The sequence below is a fragment of the Fopius arisanus genome, unplaced genomic scaffold, assembly GCF_000806365.1.
Source record: "Fopius arisanus strain USDA-PBARC FA_bdor unplaced genomic scaffold, ASM80636v1 scaffold00053, whole genome shotgun sequence".
Taxonomy (NCBI): Eukaryota; Metazoa; Arthropoda; class Insecta; order Hymenoptera; family Braconidae; genus Fopius; species Fopius arisanus.
In genome coordinates, this window is record NW_011887792.1 from 805,989 (window position 1) to 828,362 (window position 22,374).

At 38.7% G+C, this 22,374-nt stretch overlaps 8 protein-coding genes across 11 annotated transcripts in view; 5 read left to right on the forward strand and 3 right to left on the reverse strand.

Moving 5' to 3' along the window:
• LOC105268142 (odorant receptor 82a) overlaps positions 1-2,044 on the forward strand; it is a 3,427-nt gene extending 1,383 nt beyond the window's left edge. Inside the window, exons 4-9 of the mRNA XM_011307442.1 lie at positions 478-742; positions 935-1,036; positions 1,108-1,198; positions 1,314-1,450; positions 1,509-1,641; positions 1,949-2,044. Of these exons, the coding sequence (XP_011305744.1) occupies positions 478-742; positions 935-1,036; positions 1,108-1,198; positions 1,314-1,450; positions 1,509-1,641; positions 1,949-1,999 (779 nt within the window). The 3' untranslated portion in view covers positions 2,000-2,044. The remainder of the gene's footprint in view (positions 1-477; positions 743-934; positions 1,037-1,107; positions 1,199-1,313; positions 1,451-1,508; positions 1,642-1,948) is intronic.
• Positions 2,045-2,316: 272 nt separating this feature from the next.
• Positions 2,317-5,091, forward strand: LOC105268108 (odorant receptor 82a). 2 transcript variants are annotated; one of them, XM_011307398.1, is made up of 9 exons: positions 2,317-2,619; positions 2,725-2,844; positions 2,902-3,019; positions 3,205-3,469; positions 3,600-3,701; positions 4,042-4,132; positions 4,328-4,464; positions 4,518-4,650; positions 4,983-5,091. In XM_011307398.1, exons 1-9 carry the CDS (start codon positions 2,464-2,466, stop codon positions 5,082-5,084), a joined length of 1,224 nt encoding a protein of 407 aa, XP_011305700.1. In that variant the 5' UTR covers positions 2,317-2,463; the 3' UTR covers positions 5,085-5,091. The 2 variants fall into 2 exon arrangements, with proteins under 2 accessions (XP_011305700.1, XP_011305701.1); XM_011307399.1 differs by having other exon boundaries at positions 4,848-5,060.
• A 184-nt stretch (positions 5,092-5,275) lies between these two features.
• On the forward strand, positions 5,276-7,363 carry LOC105268109 (isotocin receptor). The gene is made up of 6 exons (XM_011307400.1): positions 5,276-5,902; positions 6,059-6,266; positions 6,373-6,467; positions 6,562-6,857; positions 6,930-7,073; positions 7,144-7,363. Exons 1-6 carry the CDS (start codon positions 5,616-5,618, stop codon positions 7,290-7,292), a joined length of 1,179 nt encoding a protein of 392 aa, XP_011305702.1. The 5' UTR covers positions 5,276-5,615; the 3' UTR covers positions 7,293-7,363.
• A 1,107-nt stretch (positions 7,364-8,470) lies between these two features.
• sage (salivary gland-expressed bHLH) lies at positions 8,471-11,079 on the forward strand. Its single transcript, XM_011307402.1, has 3 exons — positions 8,471-9,130; positions 9,294-9,597; positions 10,652-11,079. Exons 1-3 carry the CDS (start codon positions 9,077-9,079, stop codon positions 11,056-11,058), a joined length of 765 nt encoding a protein of 254 aa, XP_011305704.1. The 5' UTR covers positions 8,471-9,076; the 3' UTR covers positions 11,059-11,079.
• Positions 11,080-11,135: 56 nt separating this feature from the next.
• LOC105268110 (RAB6A-GEF complex partner protein 2) lies at positions 11,136-13,244 on the reverse strand. The gene is made up of 6 exons (XM_011307401.1): positions 12,802-13,244; positions 12,472-12,593; positions 12,301-12,408; positions 12,068-12,217; positions 11,821-11,933; positions 11,136-11,750 (listed from the first exon to the last, which is right to left on the reverse strand). The coding sequence occupies exons 1-6, from the start codon at positions 12,921-12,923 to the stop codon at positions 11,223-11,225; spliced, it is 1,143 nt and encodes a 380-aa protein (XP_011305703.1). The 5' UTR covers positions 12,924-13,244; the 3' UTR covers positions 11,136-11,222.
• An 85-nt stretch (positions 13,245-13,329) lies between these two features.
• Positions 13,330-15,499, forward strand: LOC105268113 (probable phosphoserine aminotransferase). Its single transcript, XM_011307404.1, has 2 exons — positions 13,330-13,476; positions 14,210-15,499. The coding sequence occupies exons 1-2, from the start codon at positions 13,423-13,425 to the stop codon at positions 15,248-15,250; spliced, it is 1,095 nt and encodes a 364-aa protein (XP_011305706.1). The 5' UTR covers positions 13,330-13,422; the 3' UTR covers positions 15,251-15,499.
• Positions 15,424-16,513, reverse strand: Mesh1 (Metazoan SpoT homolog-1). Its single transcript, XM_011307403.1, has 4 exons — positions 16,389-16,513; positions 16,133-16,315; positions 15,723-16,054; positions 15,424-15,595 (listed from the first exon to the last, which is right to left on the reverse strand). Exons 2-4 carry the CDS (start codon positions 16,275-16,277, stop codon positions 15,485-15,487), a joined length of 588 nt encoding a protein of 195 aa, XP_011305705.1. The 5' UTR covers positions 16,278-16,315; positions 16,389-16,513; the 3' UTR covers positions 15,424-15,484.
• A 64-nt stretch (positions 16,514-16,577) lies between these two features.
• Afti (aftiphilin) lies at positions 16,578-22,258 on the reverse strand. 3 transcript variants are annotated; one of them, XM_011307405.1, is made up of 8 exons: positions 21,837-22,258; positions 21,587-21,709; positions 20,120-21,468; positions 19,539-19,751; positions 19,296-19,442; positions 19,000-19,060; positions 18,685-18,819; positions 16,578-18,367 (listed from the first exon to the last, which is right to left on the reverse strand). In XM_011307405.1, the coding sequence occupies exons 2-8, from the start codon at positions 21,693-21,695 to the stop codon at positions 17,916-17,918; spliced, it is 2,466 nt and encodes an 821-aa protein (XP_011305707.1). In that variant the 5' UTR covers positions 21,696-21,709; positions 21,837-22,258; the 3' UTR covers positions 16,578-17,915. The 3 variants fall into 3 exon arrangements, with proteins under 3 accessions (XP_011305707.1, XP_011305709.1, XP_011305708.1); XM_011307407.1 differs by lacking the exon at positions 18,685-18,819; XM_011307406.1 differs by lacking the exon at positions 18,685-18,819 and having other exon boundaries at positions 16,578-18,370.
• Between the last annotated feature and the right edge of the window lie 116 nt (positions 22,259-22,374).

Genomic DNA, 22,374 nt, shown 5'->3' on the forward strand with positions numbered 1-22,374 from the left:
CTCCGAAATTCGCATTCCTAATCACTTTGGCAATTAATCGTTTTTTTTTGCAATAATTGTTAGCTAGCGTTCTAGCGGTTGTCAACAACTAGGCCGCTAGCTAACAATTATCGGAAAAAACGATTAATTGCCGGAGTAATTAGAAGTCCCAATTTTGGAGTAAATTATCTTTTCCAGACAGTCCATCCGGGCCTTAAGGGAAAAAATTGGGACTTCTAATTACTCCGCCAATTAATCGTTTTTTCCGATAATTGTTAGCTAGCGGCCTAGTTGTTGACAACCGGTAGAACGCTAGCTAACAATTATTGAAAAAAATGATTAATTGCCAAAGTAATTAGGTATCCGAATTTCGGAGTAAATTATCTTTTCTAGATAATCCACCCGAGCCTTAAAGAGAATTGTGTGAGAAGGTATATTCTTTTCCTCAGTGGATTATCGTTGATATTCAGTATAAAAATTGAGAGAATAATCCAATAGTCGGTGTGTATATGGGTACTGTTAGTTTCACGACAGAACCTCTGCAGCAGAGAATGATATATCCTTTGCTATACCCCAACTTGACGATACCAAAACGATTTCCAACGCCCATGTACTTTGGATCCCTCGACCTCGACACCTACTATTACCCTTTATTCTTCATGTCCACCTTGTGCACATTTCTCGTAATGACTGTTGTGGGATCCTGTGACGTGCTCCTCTTCATGTACGCTGAGCACGCGTGCGGCTTGTTCAAAGGATTAGGGTAATAATACGTATCCATGTGTTGTTAAATACAGAGGAAAAAGACTTCTTCCTTCCACCAAAACCCTCTCAATTCTACCAACTCCATCCTTTATTTATATATTCATTTTTTCACCGAGAAATTTAATAAGAATTCTTTTTTCTGTGTGAAATAGCTGCAATATTGAATTGAAAAATTGTCGTCTTTCCAAAGATATGCCATTGAGAATCTTCCACCGCAGGAGGATAATGAGACCAGTGATTTGGGATTTTATTATTTGAGAAGCTGCGTTGTGGTGCATAAACGGGCGATAGAGTTTGTATTTGATGAATAATCATCATAACCTGTGATAATCCCTCATCTTGGCTTCTTGTTTCTTCGGATAGGTTTGCAGAAGGTATCAGAGATATTTACCTCTGGAATTTTTTCGGGGTTATCGGCCTCAACATGATCCTCATGAGTGTTACTGGAGTACAGGTACATGTCAGCACAAACTGTCACGTGGAATTCTTTGCTTTCTATTCTTTGCACTTCGTGATGTGTCCATTTGATTTGTCATTTTAATGACGTAGAATTAATGTGTCGTCATCAGGTTGTGACGAACCTAGATGCTATGGAGAAAGTGGTGAAATACGCTGTCTTCGTGTTCATGCAGATGGTGCACCTCTTCATCGAGTGTCTGGCAGCCCAGAGGCTGATGGACGCCAGTTTCGAGCTCAAAGAAACCCTGTGAGTCGTAAATATTTCCCGTCATTCTTTCAATCCTTCAGGGTATTAAATTCCCCAGAACCAACGCAAAGTGGTACATGGCATCCAAGAAAACCCACAAGTTGATTCTTCTCATGCTGATGCGGAGTCAAATTCCCATTGTACTGAGTGCTGGGAAGATGATTGTCATGAATATGGACACATATGCCATTGTATAACATGACTATATTTATTTTCGCACTCTTAAGGCCCGGATGGACTGTCTGGAAAAGAAAATTTACTCCAAAATTGGGACTTCTAATTACTCCGTCGATTAATCGTTTTTTCCGATAATTGTTAGCTAGCGACCTACTTGTTGACAACCGCTAGAACGCTAGCTAACAATTATTTTAAAAAACGATTAATTGCTAAAGTAATTAGGAATCCGAATTTCGGAGTAAATTATCTTTTCTAGATAATCCACCCGAGCCTTAAACAAAGTAACAATATATATTTTTTTTAATTATTAATTAATTTCAGGTATTAAAGACAGCGGCTTCTTACTTCACAGTCTTCTTAGCAATGCAGTGAGTAATTCGATAATTTGAAATCGTCTGCATGGAATCAGATATGATAAATTGAAAATAAAAGGTTGATATTTAAAATTGTTACTGATTCCGGGTGCGAAGGGGAAAATTATTCTTTCTCTGTTCGATTTGAGTCAGTTATTCATTTATTTCCACCATCACGTGGCACTCTCAGCGTCACGTAGTCTAGCTTTACTATTGGATTATTTTCACCCCATGACAGGTGTCCGTCAATATTTTCTCCACAAAAAAAAAAATCTCCCCTCGAGTGTTTGAATATTTAATAGGATCGACTGTCAATCGCAGATGTTTCGTTTTCACAATGGAAATAACACTTTTTACTCGTCGAAGAGGTTGCGGATTTGAGCATTTTATTCTTGAGCTGTGAAATGGCAAGGAGAGAAGTTAAAATAGGGATGAGGTACGAGTAACTCAGAGGGAAGTAAGAGAATGAGGCTCTGTTGAAGTATGGCCACTTCACCGGATTTTTGGGATCATCCTTACTACAGACTGGTCAAGCTCTTGGCAACTGTCACGGGTACATGGCCCCGTCAATCGCTGAAGGAAATAATTATGTATCGCTTTGCTATCTTCGTTGTTGTCGTCATTCAAGTGACACCCCAGGTATGACACGCATGAAAATAAATAATTACATCAATTGTTTCGGTTTAACAAGTATTTAATAGAAAAATTCATGAATGGAAAATGAAAATTTATATTCTGTTGCAGATTGTAGCATTTTGGAAATATCGGGACAACATGGAGATTATTTTGGAAACCATTAGTCCCTTCATTATAGACTTAGCACTTACTGTCAAGTTTATGAACGCGTGGTGGTTCTTTAAAAGGGTGAGTAATACCCACTGCAATAGTTCAAGTGAATTCGATTTACATTTTCATTTTCAGTCGACGTATTTGTTGGAACAAATTAGAGAGAATTGGAACATTTTTCCGAGGAATAATGGACGTTACATGCTTCATTACCACAGTGAATTCGCAAGAAAGCTCTCGTTGGTTTATTTGGGTGACTTTTATCATCTAATTTAAAGCGACTTGCAAAAATTTTCTTATACTTCGGTAGAAATTCCCATTCTTAGACTAAAAATTTATGAAAATTTCTCATTTTTACTAGACTCGTCGTATTTTCTTTCGTCCTATTTTTCGTTATCTTTAAATTGAATGAATTTTATCTAAAAATCATTTACATAGCTGGCGTCTACATGGCCGGTATAGTTTTCTCGACGGAACCGCTGCAGCAAAGAGCGCTTTCTCTTCTTCTGCACACAAATATTACAGCCCCGAACAGATTTTCGATGCCAATGGATTTCGGTTCAATTAATCTGGACGTCTGGTACTATCCGCTCTTCCTTATGTCCGGCGTCTGCATTATCATCATTATCACGGTCATTGGATCCTGCGATTTAATGTTCTTGATGTATGCAGAACACGCTTGTGGATTATTCAAGGGATTGGGGTGAAGTATTCCTTATTATCCATAACAAGATAACACATTTAGAGACTCATGGAAATTTAACTTAAACTGTCAGTAGGTAGAGGGTGATAAAAATCAATTTCAAGTTTAATTGCGTCATTTTTCCTTGTAGATATGCAATTATCCATCTGCCACCTCATGATCCTAAGGACAGGGTTGATTACGGCTTCGAGTACATGAGAAAATGTGCTATAATCCATCGACGTGTGATAGAGTATGTAATCGTTATTACGATACAAATATCCATTCACCTGATAAAAAATTAAGGAATCAAGGTCTAGCGACTTATCTTAACATGAAGAATCTCAGCGTTCCTGATAGAGCGCTGAGATATGATATATTATTATGTATTAAAAATGATATTCATTTCTACACACATATCCAAAAAAAATTCAATCCATCCACCGATATACTAGCTCCCATTTTAAACCCACAAATATATGAGTAAGTTATTGGAAATTTTTTTTATATCAAAGGATAACATTCGTAAATGTAAGATGGTATACGCTAGTTGGGAATAAAATGTTAAAAGAATGTCTACAGAGATTTTGTAGTTTTGCAGAAGACATAAAGGATATTTTCATGTGGTCATTCCTTGGTATTATCGGATTGAACATGATAATAATAAGTGTAACTGCTGTGCAGGTGAGATCGTCACGTGATTCGGCACAAAAATTTTGTTGAATTTTTAATGTCATTATAAAAATTGCACATTGAATTCCATCGGATTTTCACTAGTTCGACTAATTTTCGGTGTCCTGTGATCCTGGAAAGTTCCTCATTTTTCAGTTAGAAAAATCTAAAATTCCTGTAAATTTGACAAGGTGAAAAATTTTCAAGGTGATGATCAACTTAAAATCTATGGAGAAAATCGTGAAGTTCATTCTGTTCGTGTCGATGCAGATGGTGCATCTTTTCGTCGAATGTTTCGTAGCCCAAAGATTGATGGACGCTAGTTTTGAGCTCACGGAGAGTCTGTAAGTTGATGAATTCTTTTGTTAACGTGAATTGCTGAACTGGTAGTGTTTAGGACAAATGCCAATTGGTATAATGCCTCGCGGAAAACGCAGAGACTCATTCCTATAATGCTCATGAGAAGTCAGAATCCCATCATCTTGACAGCTGGCAAAATCATCGTCATGAATATGAATACATACGCTGTGGTGAGATAATACCCTTTCAGTAAAAAATTTTTACGGACATTTCCCGTACTTTACTCGAAATTTTCATCACATTTCAATGAAAATTAAAATCTATGTAAACTGCCTGAATTTTAGAGCAGTTTCACAGCAAAATTTCATAGAGCCAAGGAAATGTTTATTTTTCTCAGTGGATTTTCAAAATTTAACAAATACCGCAGGTTCTGAAGACGGCGGCATCATATTTCACGGTATTCCTGGCTATGCAGTGAACAACTTTGTGATTTAAATAAATTTGCGTAATAGAATATGATGTAGAAAAATATTGCTATGGTATTGTATGTATTTTTCTCTAGCAAAGGCGAAGCGCGCTTGAAACTCGAGACGATCAGCAAAAAAGTGGCTCATCATCTCTTAGTATCAATGGTCTAGAAAGTATCTATGTGCCAATCGGATAAAAAATAAACGAGCCAGTGCATAAATTCAAGGTAATAATAATTCTCCACATCTACTCGTTTTTTATTCCTTACTCCGATCACCATTGCTTCTAGCTCTAGTTTGTTGATGGTCATAATGACAAGTTGTTTCGAGGGAATAAAAAATATTCCGTCGCCGATTGGCGAAGCTTCTCGCTCAGTTCTCGATTGACTCCACAGTCGTTAGTGTCACTTGCTCGCATTATCAATTAACGTTAATGTTTTTGTGATTAATGGCCGTTCATAGTGTCAATACGACTGGATAGTCATAGTTTTTTCGTTAGTTCCTTCGTTTTCCAGCGGTGGAACGTCAACTATTTCGATATTCTATTTCTCACGATTGCTTCGACCAATTTTTATTCAATTTCCCCGGCGAAATTTTGGAGGGAAAAAAAAAGAAAAATACATTGAAATAGCGTGGGATAATGAAAAAGAAAGCATCAGGTGATGAATAATCAAATTCTGGGCCGCGATTTCCGCATTGACCTCCACGATTAATTTAGTCGACGTTCAATGCTCAGTCGAAACAAACAAATAATGGAAGAATCATCGACTATCACTGAGGATCCACGTGACGAGTACCTGGCTATTTGGGAGATGGTTGTTTTGCTAGTGATACTTGTCATTACGGTGATTGGTAATTTCCTGGTGCTCTTTGCCCTCTATCTGAGACGGTACTGCGGTCGCAGGCGCAAACTCACGAGAATGTACTTTTTTATGATGCACCTGAGCATTGCTGATCTGATGACTGGAGTGCTTAACGTCCTGCCGCAGCTTATGTGGGACATCACCGGTGGCAGGTGAGATTTTAGTCGGATTTTATCTAAAAAATCCGATGAAAACTATTTTTTCAACGCTACACCTTATCCTCCTCGTTTCCTACAATTTCTCAATTGAATATTGATCAATTAATTAAATTTGAATAATGGGGAACGCTTCGGTGTTAATGAGAACAGATTTCAGGGCGGTGCAATGCTTTGCAAGCTCGTCAAGTTTGGTCAGCCATTGGGGCATTATGCAAGTACATACGTCTTAATAGCCGGCGCAATTGATCGATATCATGCCATTTGTTATCCATTCAACTACTGCAGGACAACCCACAGGCAGGCGAGGCTCATGGTCTACATCGCTTGGGGTATCTCCTCGGCTCTTTGTCTTCCCCAGGTAATGATCGGAGATGAACCTTCCCCTCTGTCTACTGGAGCATTTCTCAACGGCTTTCTCTGGAGTTGAGAGTTGTAACTGAGCATCAATTTTTTAATAATTCCAGATTTTTATTTTCTCATATCAAGAAATTTCACCTGGCATTTGGGACTGCTGGGCTGATTTTATCCCACCCCACGGCCAGAGAACGTACGTCACCTGGTAATTGATTCATTGTTCGAACCTCGGCTTGAGATTGAAAACGATAAAAAAATGGCAGTCATTATGTTTTTTTTGTTGCTCCGCAAACTGTCAGGTATAGCATAACGGTGTTAATGCTGCCCTTCTCGGTACTGGTGTACACTTACGTCAGCATTTGCAGGGAGATATGGAAGAACACAGAGATCACGGTTTTTGGGCACAGGGGCGAGGTCAAGAGGATGGACTCCAGGGAGAATAATAGAGAGCCTGTAATCTCGAGGGCGAGGATCAAAACGGTCAAGCAGATGATCACTGTAGTCAGTCTTCATGTCATAACGAGTGCTCCCTTCGTCGGGTGCCAGTTGTGGGCTGCCTGGGACCCTGATGCTCTCAAAACACCTTTTTACCAAGGCCCGTACATTTAAAAACAACAACCAAATCATTAATATTACTGCATATAGTATAGTTATTGTTCACCTGTAGGTCCTGCATTTACTATCCTGTCTCTTCTGAGCAGTCTTACCAGCTGTGTGAACCCCTGGATTTATATGGGATTCAATCGAGAATTGCGGTCGACTCTCAAAAATTACATGAAGAAACTCATTTTCAGTCGATCGATGACATTTGGTGAGACCAACACCTAGAAGTGATACATTCATAAAAACTACCTCTCATCCGGAAAAATTATCTTCTACAGATGGCGATCTCTCCCACCAATCAACGAATTCTTCGACCAGATCAACAATTATTGGGACAATGGTACGTCTTGCGAGTTCAATGTACAGGAATAAAACCCCTCGAACCCCTGGTCCAGAGCCTCTGACGAATCTCCAAGAATCTCTGTAACTCATTGTTAATCAGATCAGTGTTAATTTTCCAATTTATTATTTTTTTTTAATAAAACAAATCAATTCACACTGCCTCGAAGAAAAACTATAAGAACAGCTGACAAGATGGCTCTCTACTGAAGTTTTTGTTATCTTCTTTCGTAGAACCACTCATTATAAAGATTATTGAATAATTAACAAATGATTCAGTCGATGTGAATGAATGTGTATTAAATACGCAAATAACTTGGTAATGAGTTGCTCGACGAGAAAATGCCAGGACATTTTTTTCTGACTAATGAACTCTCTTGTAAAAACAAGTCTGACATTTTCCAATGACGCCGGCCATTAAAGAGACAATTGAATAATTGATTAATTAATCAATTAATTAATTATTTATTCAATTATCTCGTTGATTAGTTGCGAGAGATATTATTTATCCTAAGTAAGAATTTCATGAGGTCGTATCTTAATTAATTAATTAATTAATTGGTTCTGCTGAAATTAGTGAGAGTTTTCTTTTGAAATTCAATTCGAAAGAAAATGGAAATCAAATATGAGAACAAGAAATTTTCAATTAAAAAAAAACAAAAAGGGGCGGAGTCTGTTCACTAGGTCCCAGTTTTCTCCGCTCATTGTATTCTTCAGTCATGGAGGGAACGAACGTATTGTTATTTTCAGGACGTATTTACATTCTTACTTTCATTCCGATCCCTAACGACGGTCTTTTCACACTTATGCTAATCCAGAGCTCTTCCAGGGCTGAACATTTTCTTTTTCTCCCTGCACTCCACAATTTTCCAAAACAAAATCCAAGGGAAAATTATTCAAAACATTCAAAAAGGAAGTGGTAAACTATAACAAATACATTTTTTCTCGAGATCAGTTTTATATGCACAACTAATTTTTGGCGTCAAGGTCCGGGTGGACTATCTCTCGGACATCATCTTTTGTTTAAATTTTATTTTTTTATCCTAAAATGCATTAAACTTTGGGATAAAATTTGTTCTGCTTGGAGCACTTGAATGGACATTAAAAAATAATGAAAAAAAAGAGAAAAAATTATTGAAGGGCGTCAAAGAGCGATATTGTTTAAAAGGAATCTATCAAGTTTAATAAAAAATCATAAAAAATACGTAGCTTATTACTATATATATATATAGACATATATATGACATAATTACGGCCACAAGTGCAATATGTCATGTCATGGTAAGCTACGTATTTTTTATAATTAAAAAAAAAACTTGGGAGATTCCTTTTAAACAAAATCACTTTTTAACGCCCTTCAATAATTTTTCCTCTTTTTTAAATGATTTTTTGATGTCCATTCAAGTGCTCCCTGCAACACAATCTCCAGATCCAAGATTCCAAATTTTAATGGATTTTAGACTAAAAAGATAAAATTTAAACAAAAGAGGGTGGTCGATAGATGGTCCATCCGGGGCTTAGTATTTTTTATAGAATATATTGATGACTTTTAAGTCTTCTAAACGGATTAATAAGCCAAAGGGGACTGTGTTGGCACCTCCACGCCTGAGGCATTGATCGATGATCCAACAATGCAGAGAGGCGTATCATCCAAATGCCTATTATTTGAGAACCTCTGTTTGAACACCTGAATACTTAATAACCGGATAAAATTAACATTAACAACGAAACTGTTCGTCTTCGATCGATCTACATCTTATCCACAGGCGAAAAAACTTCCCCGATAGTCACATTCTGGAGTTGGAATGAGGTGTTCCGTGTCTAAATCTTTCACTCTTCGGGTTCTTCAGTTAAATTATTAACAATTCATCAATGAGCCGTATAATGGAAAAAACAGCGAGCATTAAGAGTGAAGTATCCACGAAGGTATGAAATGTGAAAAATTCCCATAAAAAGAAGAATTCCAAGAATTGAGTGACGAAGCGGTGAATGCTGATAAGTTCATTTATTTCAGAGGGAATTAATCATTAGGAAAGCTGGCTATGGAAAAGTGGCACTTGTTTACGTAATTGAAACTTGTGAATTTCAGTCTGATAGCAGCAACGAGGAGTTTTCTCAGTACCCGGTACTGCTCGATCTTGATGAAGTGACGAAGAAACAGCAATTGGCGAGGAACGAGGTCGAGGTCGAAGTGAAGAACGAGAGAGAACTTGAGGAGACACCAGCTGTTTCTCGAAGGCAGACCCTGAGAAAAAGATGGCAGGAACGAACTCCCGAGGGAGTTCTCGTCATCAGGGTTCCTGAGCCTGAGCTCGTTGGACCTCATCCCCACCTGGAGATCCTCCAGGCGAACATCAAACCCGTGCAGAGGGAACCCTCGCAGACCGAAAGAGGTAAAGTATTGTTCCGTTTTATCCAAAATTTTGTGAATTTCACTTCGTATTTGTCTCCAAGTCAGTACAAAGGACTACTAATTTGTCTGATCTTCAGTTTCTCTTCCTCTTGGCAATCATCCCCTGGTTTGAGAGGTCTCACCCTCTCCTTGACGTCCCTCCCAAGAGATGAAATATAAATCTGACGAATGCGGGTATTTTCTTTGTTCCCAGTGAGAAGAGTTCTGCCCTCCGACTTCTTCGTCCTGTTCCTAGGTTCTCGTTTGTCTTCTCGTCCCCACCAGAACATCCCAAGAAAATCGATAATCACCCGCCACCAGGTCCTCTCCTCTCTCTTGTCCTCCAGACTCTTCATGGAGTTCTCCACCTTCTCAACAAAATTCCCCTCATTGTCCTCCACTTCTTCTATATCAAAACTTGCCGAAATCATTTCAGCGGAATTCTCATAAATCCCCGCCATTTCTTCGGATGTGAAGCTCTCGAGAACGGAAATTTCCTCGGAAATTATCGTGGAGAATTCATCCGGTAGTGGTGGGGGGTCAGGTGTATTAACCTCCGGGGAACACATCTGTGTGAAAATATCTTGGTGATGTTGATCGAGGCATTTGCTCGCTGATGATTTTCTACCGTTGATGTAATTTACTTTTGCTATTTCCGTCGACGGCTGGTCCCGCACCAATCGCTGGGGACTGTGTCTTCTCGTCCCTGTTTCATGCTCTATTTTCTCTGGGAGGTTCTCTTCAGAGGATTGGGGAAACAATCGCCATTTTTTAATCTTCTTGATCAAGGGTTGCAGGGATGAATCGAAGCACTCGGCTTCGTTGAGTCGCGTGCCTTTTCGACTTCTTCTCATCGTCAGTCAGAGTAATGATCATTTCTCCGGGGGGACGGGATTTTACGTCATTTGGCCAACGGAAATTTTGAATGGGAACTGCCGAGGGATTTGGTTTTTCATTTGTTTTTGGGGCTACCTTCATGGAACGCATTAAATGACAAAGAAAAAGTTGTAAAATTTCTCATTGTATCAACAATTTTAATGTAAAATATGTTCTAGATTACAAAAAATCGGCTTGCGATCGAGAGCGTACGCGGATGCGAGACATGAACCGCGCATTTGAGCTGCTGAGATCGAAATTACCGATCTGCAAGCCCCCGGGAAAAAAGCTATCGAAGATCGAGTCATTGAGGCACGCAATCACCTATATCAGGCACCTGCAGAGTCTCCTGGAGCCTCAGTACCCATATGTGCCCAGTATTCAGGAGAGAGGCAACTACTTTCCCACCAATTCGCCAGTGGCAACTTACGAGACACAGCATCCACCCCGATGGGAATCCCTGGCGTATTACAGATATGATTATCATGCACCCTTCATGCCCCCTCTTGCACCACCCCCACTCCCCTCAATCGCTAGATCAATGGATGATGGTGGACACAGTTACCGGTATAATCCACGTTCCTGATAAAAAATGTCTTCACTGTACATTATGTTCTACTAAAAAAAACAGTATGGCAGAGGTCATACACTAACAAACAAAAAATATTTTTTTTAAGGCGTCTTTACTTGTATTAAGAAACTCATACTCAAAAATTTTGTAACAAGAATTCGTAAAGTACATTTCATTCCCTAGATGGTAATGCTATATTTAGTCTGTTGATTAGAGTGCGCAGGAGCAATGGAGGGATAAATATGGAGAGGTAGATCCCAGATCATGGTTTCGACATCGAGACTGGAAGGCCCTTGCCAGTTCATCATATTCTCCTGTGGTGTCTCGATGAGTTTCAGAGTTGTGACGAATTCAAAGTGCAGTCTCCACTTGAGCATGACGAGTTCAGTTGTGAAGTCTGGGGTGACGTGGAAGGGAATGGGCAGCACCAGCTGAGAGTACCTCAGGCCCAGGCATACCTCGTGGTGTTTGTTGTAGTTGACTAGCGTTGAGTTTGCCTTTCCTCGTCTGTAACCCTCTGCAACGTGTTCCTCCGACTGCAGTGATACTGATAATTGAGCGCAGGAAACTGTCGCGTTGGAGAAATCGAATGTTCCGACAATGTCTTCGCCAAGTTTGTAAGAATTCTTGAAAAGGCAGAACCGAACTACTCTCCCTCGACCGTTTGTTATGTTGTAGAAATTCGGACTACGCCTTGCTGTTAAATTCTGTAGGATACGTTATTGATAATAATATTGATAATAATTTTCTCCGAAGCCTGTGTGTTGTTAATTGTACCTGGAGTGTTTGGAGAGCAATATCCAGGGGATTTTCACGTTCCTGGGTCTCCATAAATGGGGTATTAGGACTGAGGTCGACGCTGTCATTGCAAATGGCCACTTCGGGCAATTCTGGAATGGTGAAACAATTCATTGTATCATATCTCTATGCAATTGTGGTCGGTACCTAAATTTATCCTCAATGCCGGACATTTCCACATTTTTAAAGATTAAATTAAATTTATTAAATGATCGGAAAGCATTACCACTTAACGAGAGAACCCTGAAGGGAATTCTGAGAAGTTTTATCGGTGATGTGACCCTCTGCGTTCCCACTGTTATTTTATAAGAATATTTCACGGCCTGGCCTCGATAGGAAGGTGGTGCATCGCCGGGAATTGTTTCCCGGTAAATATCTATACAAGCCAAAAAAATAATGTCAGAAAATTCAATCCTATCCTATCATCATCGCAGAATAATCAACAATACAATTGCTCACATGTTTTGCTTTCTCCCGGCGATAATCTCAAGTCGCAGAATAAAATTTTTGGCTTCGTATTCACCACAGCGTGGCCGTTGTCCTGTTGTCCAGGCGCGAATGTCGTGTCTGCGGAGAAGATGATCAAAATAAACTATTCATTGATTACTAATGATTGATTAATTAATTTACCAGCATTTACAACTCCCAATCGACTGATGGCATTGATTTTTTCGGTGAGAACGACTTTTGCATTTGTGGAACATTGGCAATGAACCTGAGCACTCGCCCATGCCAGTCCTTCGAAAACATCACTGAAAACAATTTATTTATCTTAAAAAAGTCAATAAATCATAATAAATATCAATAAATTTAGTTAATCGATGAAATCAATATAAAATCTTCTATTTTTACAAATATTCTAAATGTTTTGCATACAATTGGATAAAAAAGGTAAAAGGAAAAACTATTCTCGAAAGACAAAGGAAGATGTTTCTTTTCTTATTGAAAATGTGGATTTACCAGTGACTCTGGGACTTTTGGTGGATCGGATTCAATGGATTTGTAAATGTCACATAGCACTCGATAACCTCACCGGAAAAATACACTGAGCCTTTTGTCAATTTAGCAGCTATTTCAATCATTTTTATTGATTTAATAGGTACATAACAATTAACATTCTTCGACACTTTGGAATTCAATTGTTTATTTGGTCACAATATTATTGCGAATTGATTTTCTAAGAATGTTATTTTTTTTAGTGTTGATATACGTCAGCCATCATCAGCTGACTTCTGGCGAGCTGTCGCGCCATTGGTCCATCAATTCAAAAAATTTTTGTCATTTTTATTATATCGAGGATTTTTTAATGTGCATTTCAATGGAGTGAATTTTGTAGACAAATTGTAATAATAACGTTTTCATTGTAGTATTTTTTTTTATCTGATACGGTGAAGAATTAGTAATTAATAATTAGTAACTGGACATTTGAACTGTCCGGTTCTGTTCATCAGACCTTGACTGGCAGAGGTGGGGAGACAGTAATTTTTTTATTCCCGATACGAAGAGACCCACGACCAGTTTCATCGGCTCCTCAACTCGATATCCACCTTGAGGAGTAACTTTCATACCCAAGATACCAAAATGAGTGGAAGAGTAATAAATTTCGGGGCTGGACCTGCCAAACTCCCACAAGAGGTAAGTAGAAATTAATTACCTTTAATTAATAATGTAATTACTCAATCGATCTATTAATCCCCTCGAAAGACCAATCAACAGGTGGTTGATCTAAAAAACAATAAATTCTCCCATTAATTTCGTTTTAATCTATTTTCCTTTCACATTAAAAAAAGACGACTTTCCAACTACTCCTTTCATAAAAAAAAACAACTTTCCAACTATTCCTTTTATTTAAAAAAAAATAATTCATTCAAGACAATCGTTTTCTATCTTTTCTATTGAGGGACAAAATTATTTCAATACTCCAATAATAAAGTAATTTTTCAACAGCGGAAATGAATATTGAAAATTGGAAAATGCCTTACGTTTTAGCAACGATACTTGGGGTGATGTTTCTTATCATGTTTTCGTAACGCCGAGGGGAGCTAATCACTGAGATAATAATTCGGGAGCAATTACTCAGTGATTCCCCATAAATGGCGCATCGCGTGGAAATGTCCATTTTTTTCTTTGTGTATATCTTTCATTAATTTTAATTGATTGTCGTGTTCTCCGATGAATGTTCGTGACTGCAAAGAATACGGCCCTGCTGTGGAAGGTCATTCACATTGATACGAGATCCTTTCTCATTAATTTCAATTGATACTTGATAAATAATTTCGAGGATACTTCAAAACTGCTGTATTCATTGAAACTCTATGTTTACAGATTTTTAGTTGATCGATTAATTGAGGAATTTGTGATGTTTAAGGTGCTGAAAGGAGTTCAGGAGGAGCTTCTGTCCTTCGGGAATACTAAAGTCAGTATTTTAGAGCTCAGCCACAGGTCTGGAGACTTTGCTAAAGTTAATCAAGCCACTCAGGATCTCGCCAGAGAACTCCTACACATTCCCAGTAATTACAAAGTTCTGTTCATGCAAGGAGGAGGTACTGGACAATTCGCTGCTGTACCCCTGAACCTCATCGGCAAAACTGGAACCGCTGATTACTTGGTCACAGGATCTTGGTCTGCAAAAGCGGCTAAGGAAGCAGCGAAATACGGAAAAGTGAACCATGTTCTTCCAAAAACAAATTCATACACTGAAATACCTGATCGTGCAACTTGGAAACTCGACCCCAACGCATCTTACGTGTATTATTGTGCTAATGAAACGGTTCATGGTATTGAATTCGATAACATCCCTGAAACCAATGGAGTTCCACTAGTTGCTGATATGTCCTCCAATATTTTAACGAGAAAGCTTGACATTTCCAAGTTCGGAGTGATTTATGCAGGAGCCCAAAAAAATATTGGGCCCTCTGGAGTAACTCTTGTAATCGTCAGGGAGGATCTCCTTGGAAAGGCACTTCCAGTCTGCCCTTCAGTTCTTGATTACACAATTATGGCTAATGATAATTCTCTCTACAACACCCCACCGACATTCCAAATTTACGTGGTGGGACGTGTGTTCGGTTGGATAAAACAACACGGTGGGGTTGAGGGAATGGAGAGACTCTCCTTGATCAAAAGCAAATTAATCTACGACGTAATAGAGAAGTCCAACGGGTTTTACAGCTGTCCAGTGAAGTCCAACTCCAGGAGCAGAATGAATCTGCCCTTCAGGATTGGAAAGAATGACGAGGAATTGGAGGTGAAATTTCTAGCTGGAGCTGCTGAGCGAGGAATGTTGCAGCTGAAAGGTCACAGGTCTGTCGGAGGCATCCGGGCTTCTCTCTATAACGCTGTGTCTGTTCAAGATGCTCAGGATCTTGCCGATTATATGATGGAATTCTTCAAGGCCAATTCTCAATAAACCCACATTGAGATAAATGCAATGCAATAATTGCAGAAATATTGATATCTTCAATCAATTTTGAGATATTAACTCAAAAGTGATCTCGAAGAAAATCCCTTCATCTTAAATAAATAATTGTAATAATTGGAATTTAATAACGAGGGTAAATCAATATTTTTGGAAAATATTAATACTTTATATGAATGCAGTAATTATTATCTCATGAAATGTTTTCTATGAAAAATAAACCCGTTACTGTTTTATCAAGTGCTCACGTGCTTTTTGGGATGAGAATATATCGTCTAGTATTGCCTCCAATTTTTCGTTCGTACCTCTGCATCCCTCGATCACCTGCTCCGCCCACTGGAGTGAAAAATTATTGAATAAATGCAACACACGATTAATTTAACAAAAAACAAAATGAAATTTGAAGGGAAATGCTACACCCTCAAGAGAAATATATTTTTGTCGTAAAAATATTTCTCGTCACCTTGAAATACTCATGAGCCCTGTCTACAGTCCATCCGACAGGTATTTCTCTGCTCAAATCTCTAAGATTGTAAATCTTGTCTGCCAATTTAACGAGTTTAGCCTCGTGACTGATGTGAGGAGAGTGATCAATCTGCAGCTGTTTCCTCTCCATTTTTGGGAGTGATTTGTCGTCTGTCACCTCGGACACCACGAGCTTCACTTCCGGACCAAATTCTCTTTCAATTTCATCAAGAGTTGTTTCTGTATCCTCCACTGTGTCATGGAGAATCGCAGAGATGATGACCACTGGATCTTGGACATTTCCCTCTTCTGTGAGAATATTAGCAACTCCTGCAGTGGGTGAAATTCAAATTTATACCGATAGATAATTCAGACCTAACCTCACCCAGAAGCTTATAAATTATTTACCCAGAGGATGATTTATATAAGGAGTTGCCTCTGCGTCCATTCTTCTCTGCTTCCTGTGTTTTTTCGCAGCAAAATCCGAACATTTTATCACCAGAGACAACAATTGGCCTTTGGATAAATCCCTGGGGCGAGTAAACGTCGTCATCTTTTCACATTAAACATATAGAGAGAAATTGGCATAATCTGCAAGAACCCAGTGATAAGAAAGTCATCATTATAATTATTAAATGCAACTAGTGCATTGTTACGCCCTTACCATTGGTTTTCTAATGGTGCTGACAATTATTTCCACTTATTCATTTTTTTACATGTTCCTTAAAATTCTGATTACAGACGCGCAGAACGCATGTCAAATGCTTTTATATATATACCCACAATTTTATAAAAAATCAAATGGAAAATAAAAATGAAATTAACGGGTAATGCAGTAAAAATAACCGCAATATTACGTAAAGGCTTTTATTTAATATTCTTCAACATTCTCCTAGTCGTAATATTAGTTCTTAATATCCACAATATATTACATGATATATATTACAATAGGTATAAATAATTAACATAACAATTAGCATCAATGAACGTCCAATTTACGAAGTGGATTCACCCACAGAATACATATTCACTCGATTAAGTACTCGCAATACTTTTTGTTTCGTGATTAATATATTGCAGACACGGAGCACTGAATAGTCGTCGTTAGAAAATAGTTTTTAAATTTGTTCATATAAAAAACGTGATGGATTTCAGTATTCACACAATTTTCACCCTTCAGAGATCCTTTAATCAGTGATGGATTATAGTTTTTTAATCAATTGGAAACAAATAACTGAGAAAATTGGCTATAATACAGGGGGAAAGTTGTAAAACGAATATCCGAATTACTTAAATACTTAATTTGTCTCTTCACTCCTGAATCATCGATCAATGATTTCTCTTTGATTTCAATTATCCTTTTCTCGTTAATTGACTCAATCACTTAAATTAATTAATTGTGGGAAGATAAATAAATTAGTAAAAATGATAAACACGTCGACTAGAAAAATTCATTTAACAAAACTGGTAGGTAATTACAAAATCCTCTGGCAGGCACGACGTATTTTTTTTTTAATTAAAAAAGGGGAATAAAAAAATTAAATTTTGGATTAATTGAAGTACGAGACGAGTGTAATTATTCAAAATCTTATGATTTTGTTTATCTATCTGATAATGTAGCAATGAAAAAATTCAATGGAATACTCATCTCTTGTTCTCAATGTTCTGTTAATAAAAATTAAGGAAATCGGAATGTCAATCAATTGTGATGTGCATAATCACACACAAATACTAGATGTGTAGTGTGCATCGAGGAATATTCACGAAAAATTGGTTTGCAACCTTTGGGAAGAGCGGGGAGTCTTTCAGTGGAGAAATTACAAGTACATGAGATCAAAATTTAATTCTTCCCTTATTATTCAATTTATCTGAATTTAAACAATTTAATTCCCAGCGTTAAATTTTATTCCACTTCCTCCTAAACTCTCTCAATATTTTTTTACGATAAATAATTTTTGAACTCATTTACTGTCACTTCGTCACACGTTTGATTTATTTAATTGGTCTGAACACAGGTTTGAAACGGAGATTTTGGGATGTTGCCTTTTTAAATTTTGCTGATTGTAAAATGCTTCTTCAGATATCCTCACTTCAGTACTTCATCCTCCAGTTTTGGGTTTCAATTTCAAGATTTTTTATCGAAGATTTTTCAATCATAAACCCTTCAAACACGTATTCAGACCGAGGTTACTCAACCAGGCATTTTCCTGTTAATCATAGCTCCGAGATCCTGAACAATCTGTTTCTGTTCAGGATTGAACAGCAGAGTTCTGGCACTGAGGAACGACAAATCGGGCAATTGTTTGAGGACCTGAACAGTTTCTGGCTTGACGACCATCTGCCTGCCGTATCTATCGAGAACTGCGTGCTCTGGATTTCGCTCTCTTCTTCCCAGAGAGCTCTTGCGTGGTTTGATATCACATTTGTTGGGTTCCGGCTTCGGTGGAGGCTTCTGCATGAGTTTTTGAAGCCTCTGGGTAGAGATCCTGGGATCGGGCTTCGATTCAGAAACCTCTGGTTTCTTTTTCCAGTCGATTGTACTGGGCCCAGGCAGGGGCTCGATTATTCTCGAGATTTGCGGCTGTCTCGGGGGCTTGAAAACGACGGCCTCTGCACCGGAGTCTATTGCAGAGTCTCCAGGATCTCCAGTAGAGAATAAATAACAGTTACAGACAGAAAACTCATGCAAATCTAACTTTTTAATCATTATTTCGAAGAAGATTCGAGGGAGATTTACATTGTTAATTGAATCGTTAATATCTCGATAACGAGTTGTTATGATTGAAATTTTTTGTAGAAAATTTCTTCAGCTAATTATAATTCTTATCACATTTTCATTAAAAACTCCACGTTATTGAGATAGTTGTAGAGTTGCTAGAGTGTAGGAATCTTTGTGATAATTACCCTCGAACTCTCCCAGATGTGCTAGGATATTAGTTAATTAGCTGTTACCCACTTACAGTAATATATCGAGCTCCTGGCACAAGCAGCGTGATGGTGATAGGACTCGGAGTGCCCGGAACAGTGAGGAGTTGTGAGTAAAGGATCGAATGGATACAATAAATCTAGTGGCAGAAGTGCTGACAGCCCACCACCTTAATAATCACCATTACCATCAGGTTTATATACAAATGAAATGATAACAACGGAAAAATTAAGCAGAGGACAAGCGGGGAGGAGATAGGTGTCAAATCAATAACAGAAAATATCTCATTAGATATTACTCTCAGTGATTGGTTTTTCTTTCTTATCAAATTCCGTCAAATTGTACTCACTTGCATCCAGGGGATTCACAAGACCGGAACTGTTCCAATCGAATTGAGCTGCAGGAACCTCCTGAAAGTCCAATAATTATTATTAGTAACAATCAATTGTCGCTACTTTCCACCTTTCGCGTACTTTCTAAATCAAAAAATACATTCTATTCTCAAGAGTCCTTTTTACCATTATAACAATTATTTCGTTTTCCATTTAGCTAGAAGAAATAAATTCATATCTACAAAAATTTATGTTAATAATATATCTCTCAGCATTAAGGGGAAATTTTTTAATGAAAAATACACGTATTTACTTCCAAATTCGTTGAATTCTGGGTTTTGGAGGTAGACACTGCTGATGTATGTCCTTCAGTGTTCGATGCTTTCATCGGTTCCAGGGGTGCGTACCCAAGATTTGCTGCGAACCTGGGGATATTTGGATTCCATCTAGGCCCAAATAACTGAAAAAGAAATAGACAATTGTATATTTATTTGATACAAAGGAGTAGTTGTTACTGAAACTCAATAAAAAATAAAAATTTCATTGAAATACTTACAATATTTCTAGAATCAATGCCCAGAGCCGCCAGAAGTGCATTATTACTACCACTGTTGCTCCACTGATAGCTCAGGGCATTCGTTTCCTCGATATTCTTCAAAAAATTCCAAACGATGTCGTCTCCTGCTATCAGTGTCGTCACATCAACAGGAGAGGGTTCAGGAACCGTTGGAAACATATTCCAAATAATATCCTCGATCTTATTAGCAACCTATCGTTCACAGACAATACAAAACGCCGAATTAATTCCTAGAATCCTCAGACATTAAATGAAAAATCATACCAATGTATCATCTCCGAAATCTTCACCTTCTATGAATAATTATCCTCTAAAATCGATTCCAATCAGTGCTAATTTATTGCGAGTCTTTTCTCTAAGTGCAACACCCAATTAAACGATTTCTTAATCAAATGATTCGCTACGTTATTGCTATTGATGACTCTCCGAGTGTATTATGTTCCCAAAGAACAGAAAAACTAATTTCTAAAATTAGCAAATAAATCAGTACTTAAAAGGGAATAAAAATAGAGTTTCAAAAAGCCATAAAGATTAATTTAAGAAAAAAAAACTACACTCACATTCTTATTATCTATCCGACAGATGGACTCTCTTAAATCAAAACTACTGTGACTGGTCTCTACAGTAGCTGGACAGGATCCAAAGTCCCCAAACTCCCCAAAATCATCATTATCATCATCTGCCCCCTCCACAAGTCCAATCTCCTCTATTTTCCCCCAGTCGCTGTTCACCTGTGGTACGGGTTCACTGGAGAAGTCAGCAAAGTCCCCGAAGTCATCATCCTGCACTTTCCACTCTGAGAACTCTTCCTCCCCCACAACAGTCTCTGAATCCCCTAATTCCTGTCCCTCCACCTCTCGAAACCCCCGAAGCCCATCAAAACTCTCTACACTTTTAGGACAAATTTCCAGTGTCGGCTCTCCCTCTAATGCCTCCAAAAAATTGAAATCTCTCCTCTCAAACTCTTCATCTCCCACATGAATCGCCTCGCGAATTTCCTTCCCCTCACCCCTGTCATCACAAAAATCAGCTTGAAACACGTTTACACTGGAATTATTATTAACACTCTCGATTTCCAAGGTATTTCCATCAAGCGCAACCTCAAATGGAGAAAATTCATCGTTTGATTTGCCATCTCTATCCCGAGATGCGTCCAGGAGTTTGTCAGGATCACCATCAGCATCCGATATCGTAAAATGATGAACAAATTCATTCCCGTGAGAGTTGATGAGGTAATTCGAGAATTCCGATGTTATGTCCCCGAAGATATTGTCAGAGGACTCGAGGATTTTTTCCTGGATATTTTTATCCTCGATTATGTCCCCCAGTTGATGCTGGGGGAGATCTCCAGGTGTTTCTGAGACGTTGTGGAGGTAGGGCTCGTGGTCGAGGGAGTTGTTGAATTTATCGTAGTCGTAGAAGTCGTCCTCGAGGTCTGGATGTCTCAGCAGATGCTCTGGGTGATCCTGGGAGATTGTGGGATCGTCTAGGACGAGACTCAGGGGCTCGGGATCGTCAATTCCCTCGGGATTCGTCGATGAATCACTCTTGAAACAACTATCTGCTAGACTACTGCTATTGCTACGAGTTACTAGTTCCAAGTCTGGGGAATTTTTGAGGATATCCTCCACCTGTGGGGCTTCCTGAGGGGGAAGAGCTGGGGGATAGTCAGTGGGTGGGGAATTTTTTATGACGCTTGTTCTATTGCCTAACTTTATACTGCTCACTGTGTCATTTGTCTTTTCAACGGTTATTATTAGGTCATCGTCGAGGGATTTGTTGGGGTCCAGGAGTTTCGGAAGTGGCGAATACGTCGTGCCATTTACCCGGGGCGATGGAGCCACTGATGACACCGGGGTTTGCAGGGGAGTCAACATTTTCTGGGGAGATTCCGAGGTCGTTGAAGAGCCTGGGGATCAAAATAATCAAGCGAAATTCAGCGATGAGCTACAGTATATTATTTATTTGCATCTTGGAAAATATCAGAGATGCATTTGTGTAATAATTATCGAGGAATTGTTTTTTACCATCGAGTGCACCTGCTGCAAAGTCTCCAAACTCATCATCCTCGTCGGATTCCCGGAAATTGTGATCCAGAGGCGGTGGAGTAGAGCTCACCAGAGGCGGAAATGACATTGTCCTGAAATCACCTGTAAACCAGATCGATAAAAAGCAATTATCTATTCCGTTTACCGATAATCTATTTGTCAGGCTTTGAGGTGACATTGAACAGAGTGCAATGTAGAAGTGCTTGAGTTGTTGTTGAATTCTTCTCACCTGCTGTGAAAACCTATGGAATCCTGCCGAAAAGTCCACCTTGACACGTATTCTATCTCATCAGATGGAAAAATTGAAAGTACTGGTAGGTTTTGACAGGGTAACACCTGACAGTTCCACGTACGTGTGCCTCACTGAAACGTGTCTATCGCAGTTAATGATAAGACAATTGTCTCAAATGATAATTAAATAACAATAAGGCACCAAACATGTTAAAACAATTGTTTTTCCAGGATGCACTGCATCACTTGCGAATTGCCGAATTTTCCACTTGATTTTTCAACTTTTTATTTTACGTTTTTCCAACACTTTTGAGAGAACTTCATCACCTGGTGGGTCTTGGGGTGGAACAACTCTGGTAATTTGTGATCACGATCACCTGTTTTCATGCGCCATCATGTCACCTACCCCTGAGTGGCAGGCTGGGCAGGCTCGGCTGAAGGCTGAAGCGCCTGAAGAAAAATGAATATGTAATATGTGAATAGTGTTTTTAGAATTTTCGATGGTCGGATGGTGGGTGGCGCTACGTGGATTATTC

Excerpts from the sequence above, each read along its gene's own strand:
- LOC105268110 (XM_011307401.1), bottom strand. The coding sequence starts at position 12,923 with ATGATTGAAATAGCTGCTAAATTGACAAAAGGCTCAGTGTATTTTTCC. Across the intron at positions 12,409-12,471 it reads ATTGGGAGTTGTAAATGCTG|ACACGACATTCGCGCCTGGA; the intron begins GTAAATTAATTA and ends TCTTCTCCGCAG. Across the intron at positions 11,751-11,820 it reads TTGCTCTCCAAACACTCCAG|AATTTAACAGCAAGGCGTAG; the intron begins GTACAATTAACA and ends CGTATCCTACAG.
- LOC105268108 (XM_011307398.1), top strand. The coding sequence starts at position 2,464 with ATGGCCACTTCACCGGATTTTTGGGATCATCCTTACTACAGACTGGTC. Across the intron at positions 3,020-3,204 it reads GCTCTCGTTGGTTTATTTGG|CTGGCGTCTACATGGCCGGT; the intron begins GTGACTTTTATC and ends TCATTTACATAG. Across the intron at positions 3,470-3,599 it reads GGATTATTCAAGGGATTGGG|ATATGCAATTATCCATCTGC; the intron begins GTGAAGTATTCC and ends TTTTCCTTGTAG.
- LOC105268109 (XM_011307400.1), top strand. The coding sequence starts at position 5,616 with ATGCTCAGTCGAAACAAACAAATAATGGAAGAATCATCGACTATCACT. Across the intron at positions 6,267-6,372 it reads CGGCTCTTTGTCTTCCCCAG|ATTTTTATTTTCTCATATCA; the intron begins GTAATGATCGGA and ends TAATAATTCCAG. Across the intron at positions 6,858-6,929 it reads CAAAACACCTTTTTACCAAG|GTCCTGCATTTACTATCCTG; the intron begins GCCCGTACATTT and ends GTTCACCTGTAG.
- LOC105268113 (XM_011307404.1), top strand. The coding sequence starts at position 13,423 with ATGAGTGGAAGAGTAATAAATTTCGGGGCTGGACCTGCCAAACTCCCA. Across the intron at positions 13,477-14,209 it reads CTGCCAAACTCCCACAAGAG|GTGCTGAAAGGAGTTCAGGA; the intron begins GTAAGTAGAAAT and ends GTGATGTTTAAG.
- Afti (XM_011307405.1), bottom strand. The coding sequence starts at position 21,695 with ATGTCATTTCCGCCTCTGGTGAGCTCTACTCCACCGCCTCTGGATCAC. Across the intron at positions 21,469-21,586 it reads TGCAGCAGGTGCACTCGATG|GCTCTTCAACGACCTCGGAA; the intron begins GTAAAAAACAAT and ends TTTGATCCCCAG. Across the intron at positions 18,368-18,684 it reads CAGGAGCTCGATATATTACT|ATCCTGGAGACTCTGCAATA; the intron begins GTAAGTGGGTAA and ends TCTCTACTGGAG.
- Mesh1 (XM_011307403.1), bottom strand. The coding sequence starts at position 16,277 with ATGACGACGTTTACTCGCCCCAGGGATTTATCCAAAGGCCAATTGTTG. Across the intron at positions 16,055-16,132 it reads TTATATAAATCATCCTCTGG|GAGTTGCTAATATTCTCACA; the intron begins GTAAATAATTTA and ends CACCCACTGCAG. Across the intron at positions 15,596-15,722 it reads GGGCTCATGAGTATTTCAAG|TGGGCGGAGCAGGTGATCGA; the intron begins GTGACGAGAAAT and ends TTTTCACTCCAG.
- sage (XM_011307402.1), top strand. The coding sequence starts at position 9,077 with ATGAGCCGTATAATGGAAAAAACAGCGAGCATTAAGAGTGAAGTATCC. Across the intron at positions 9,131-9,293 it reads AGAGTGAAGTATCCACGAAG|TCTGATAGCAGCAACGAGGA; the intron begins GTATGAAATGTG and ends TGTGAATTTCAG. Across the intron at positions 9,598-10,651 it reads ACCCTCGCAGACCGAAAGAG|ATTACAAAAAATCGGCTTGC; the intron begins GTAAAGTATTGT and ends AATATGTTCTAG.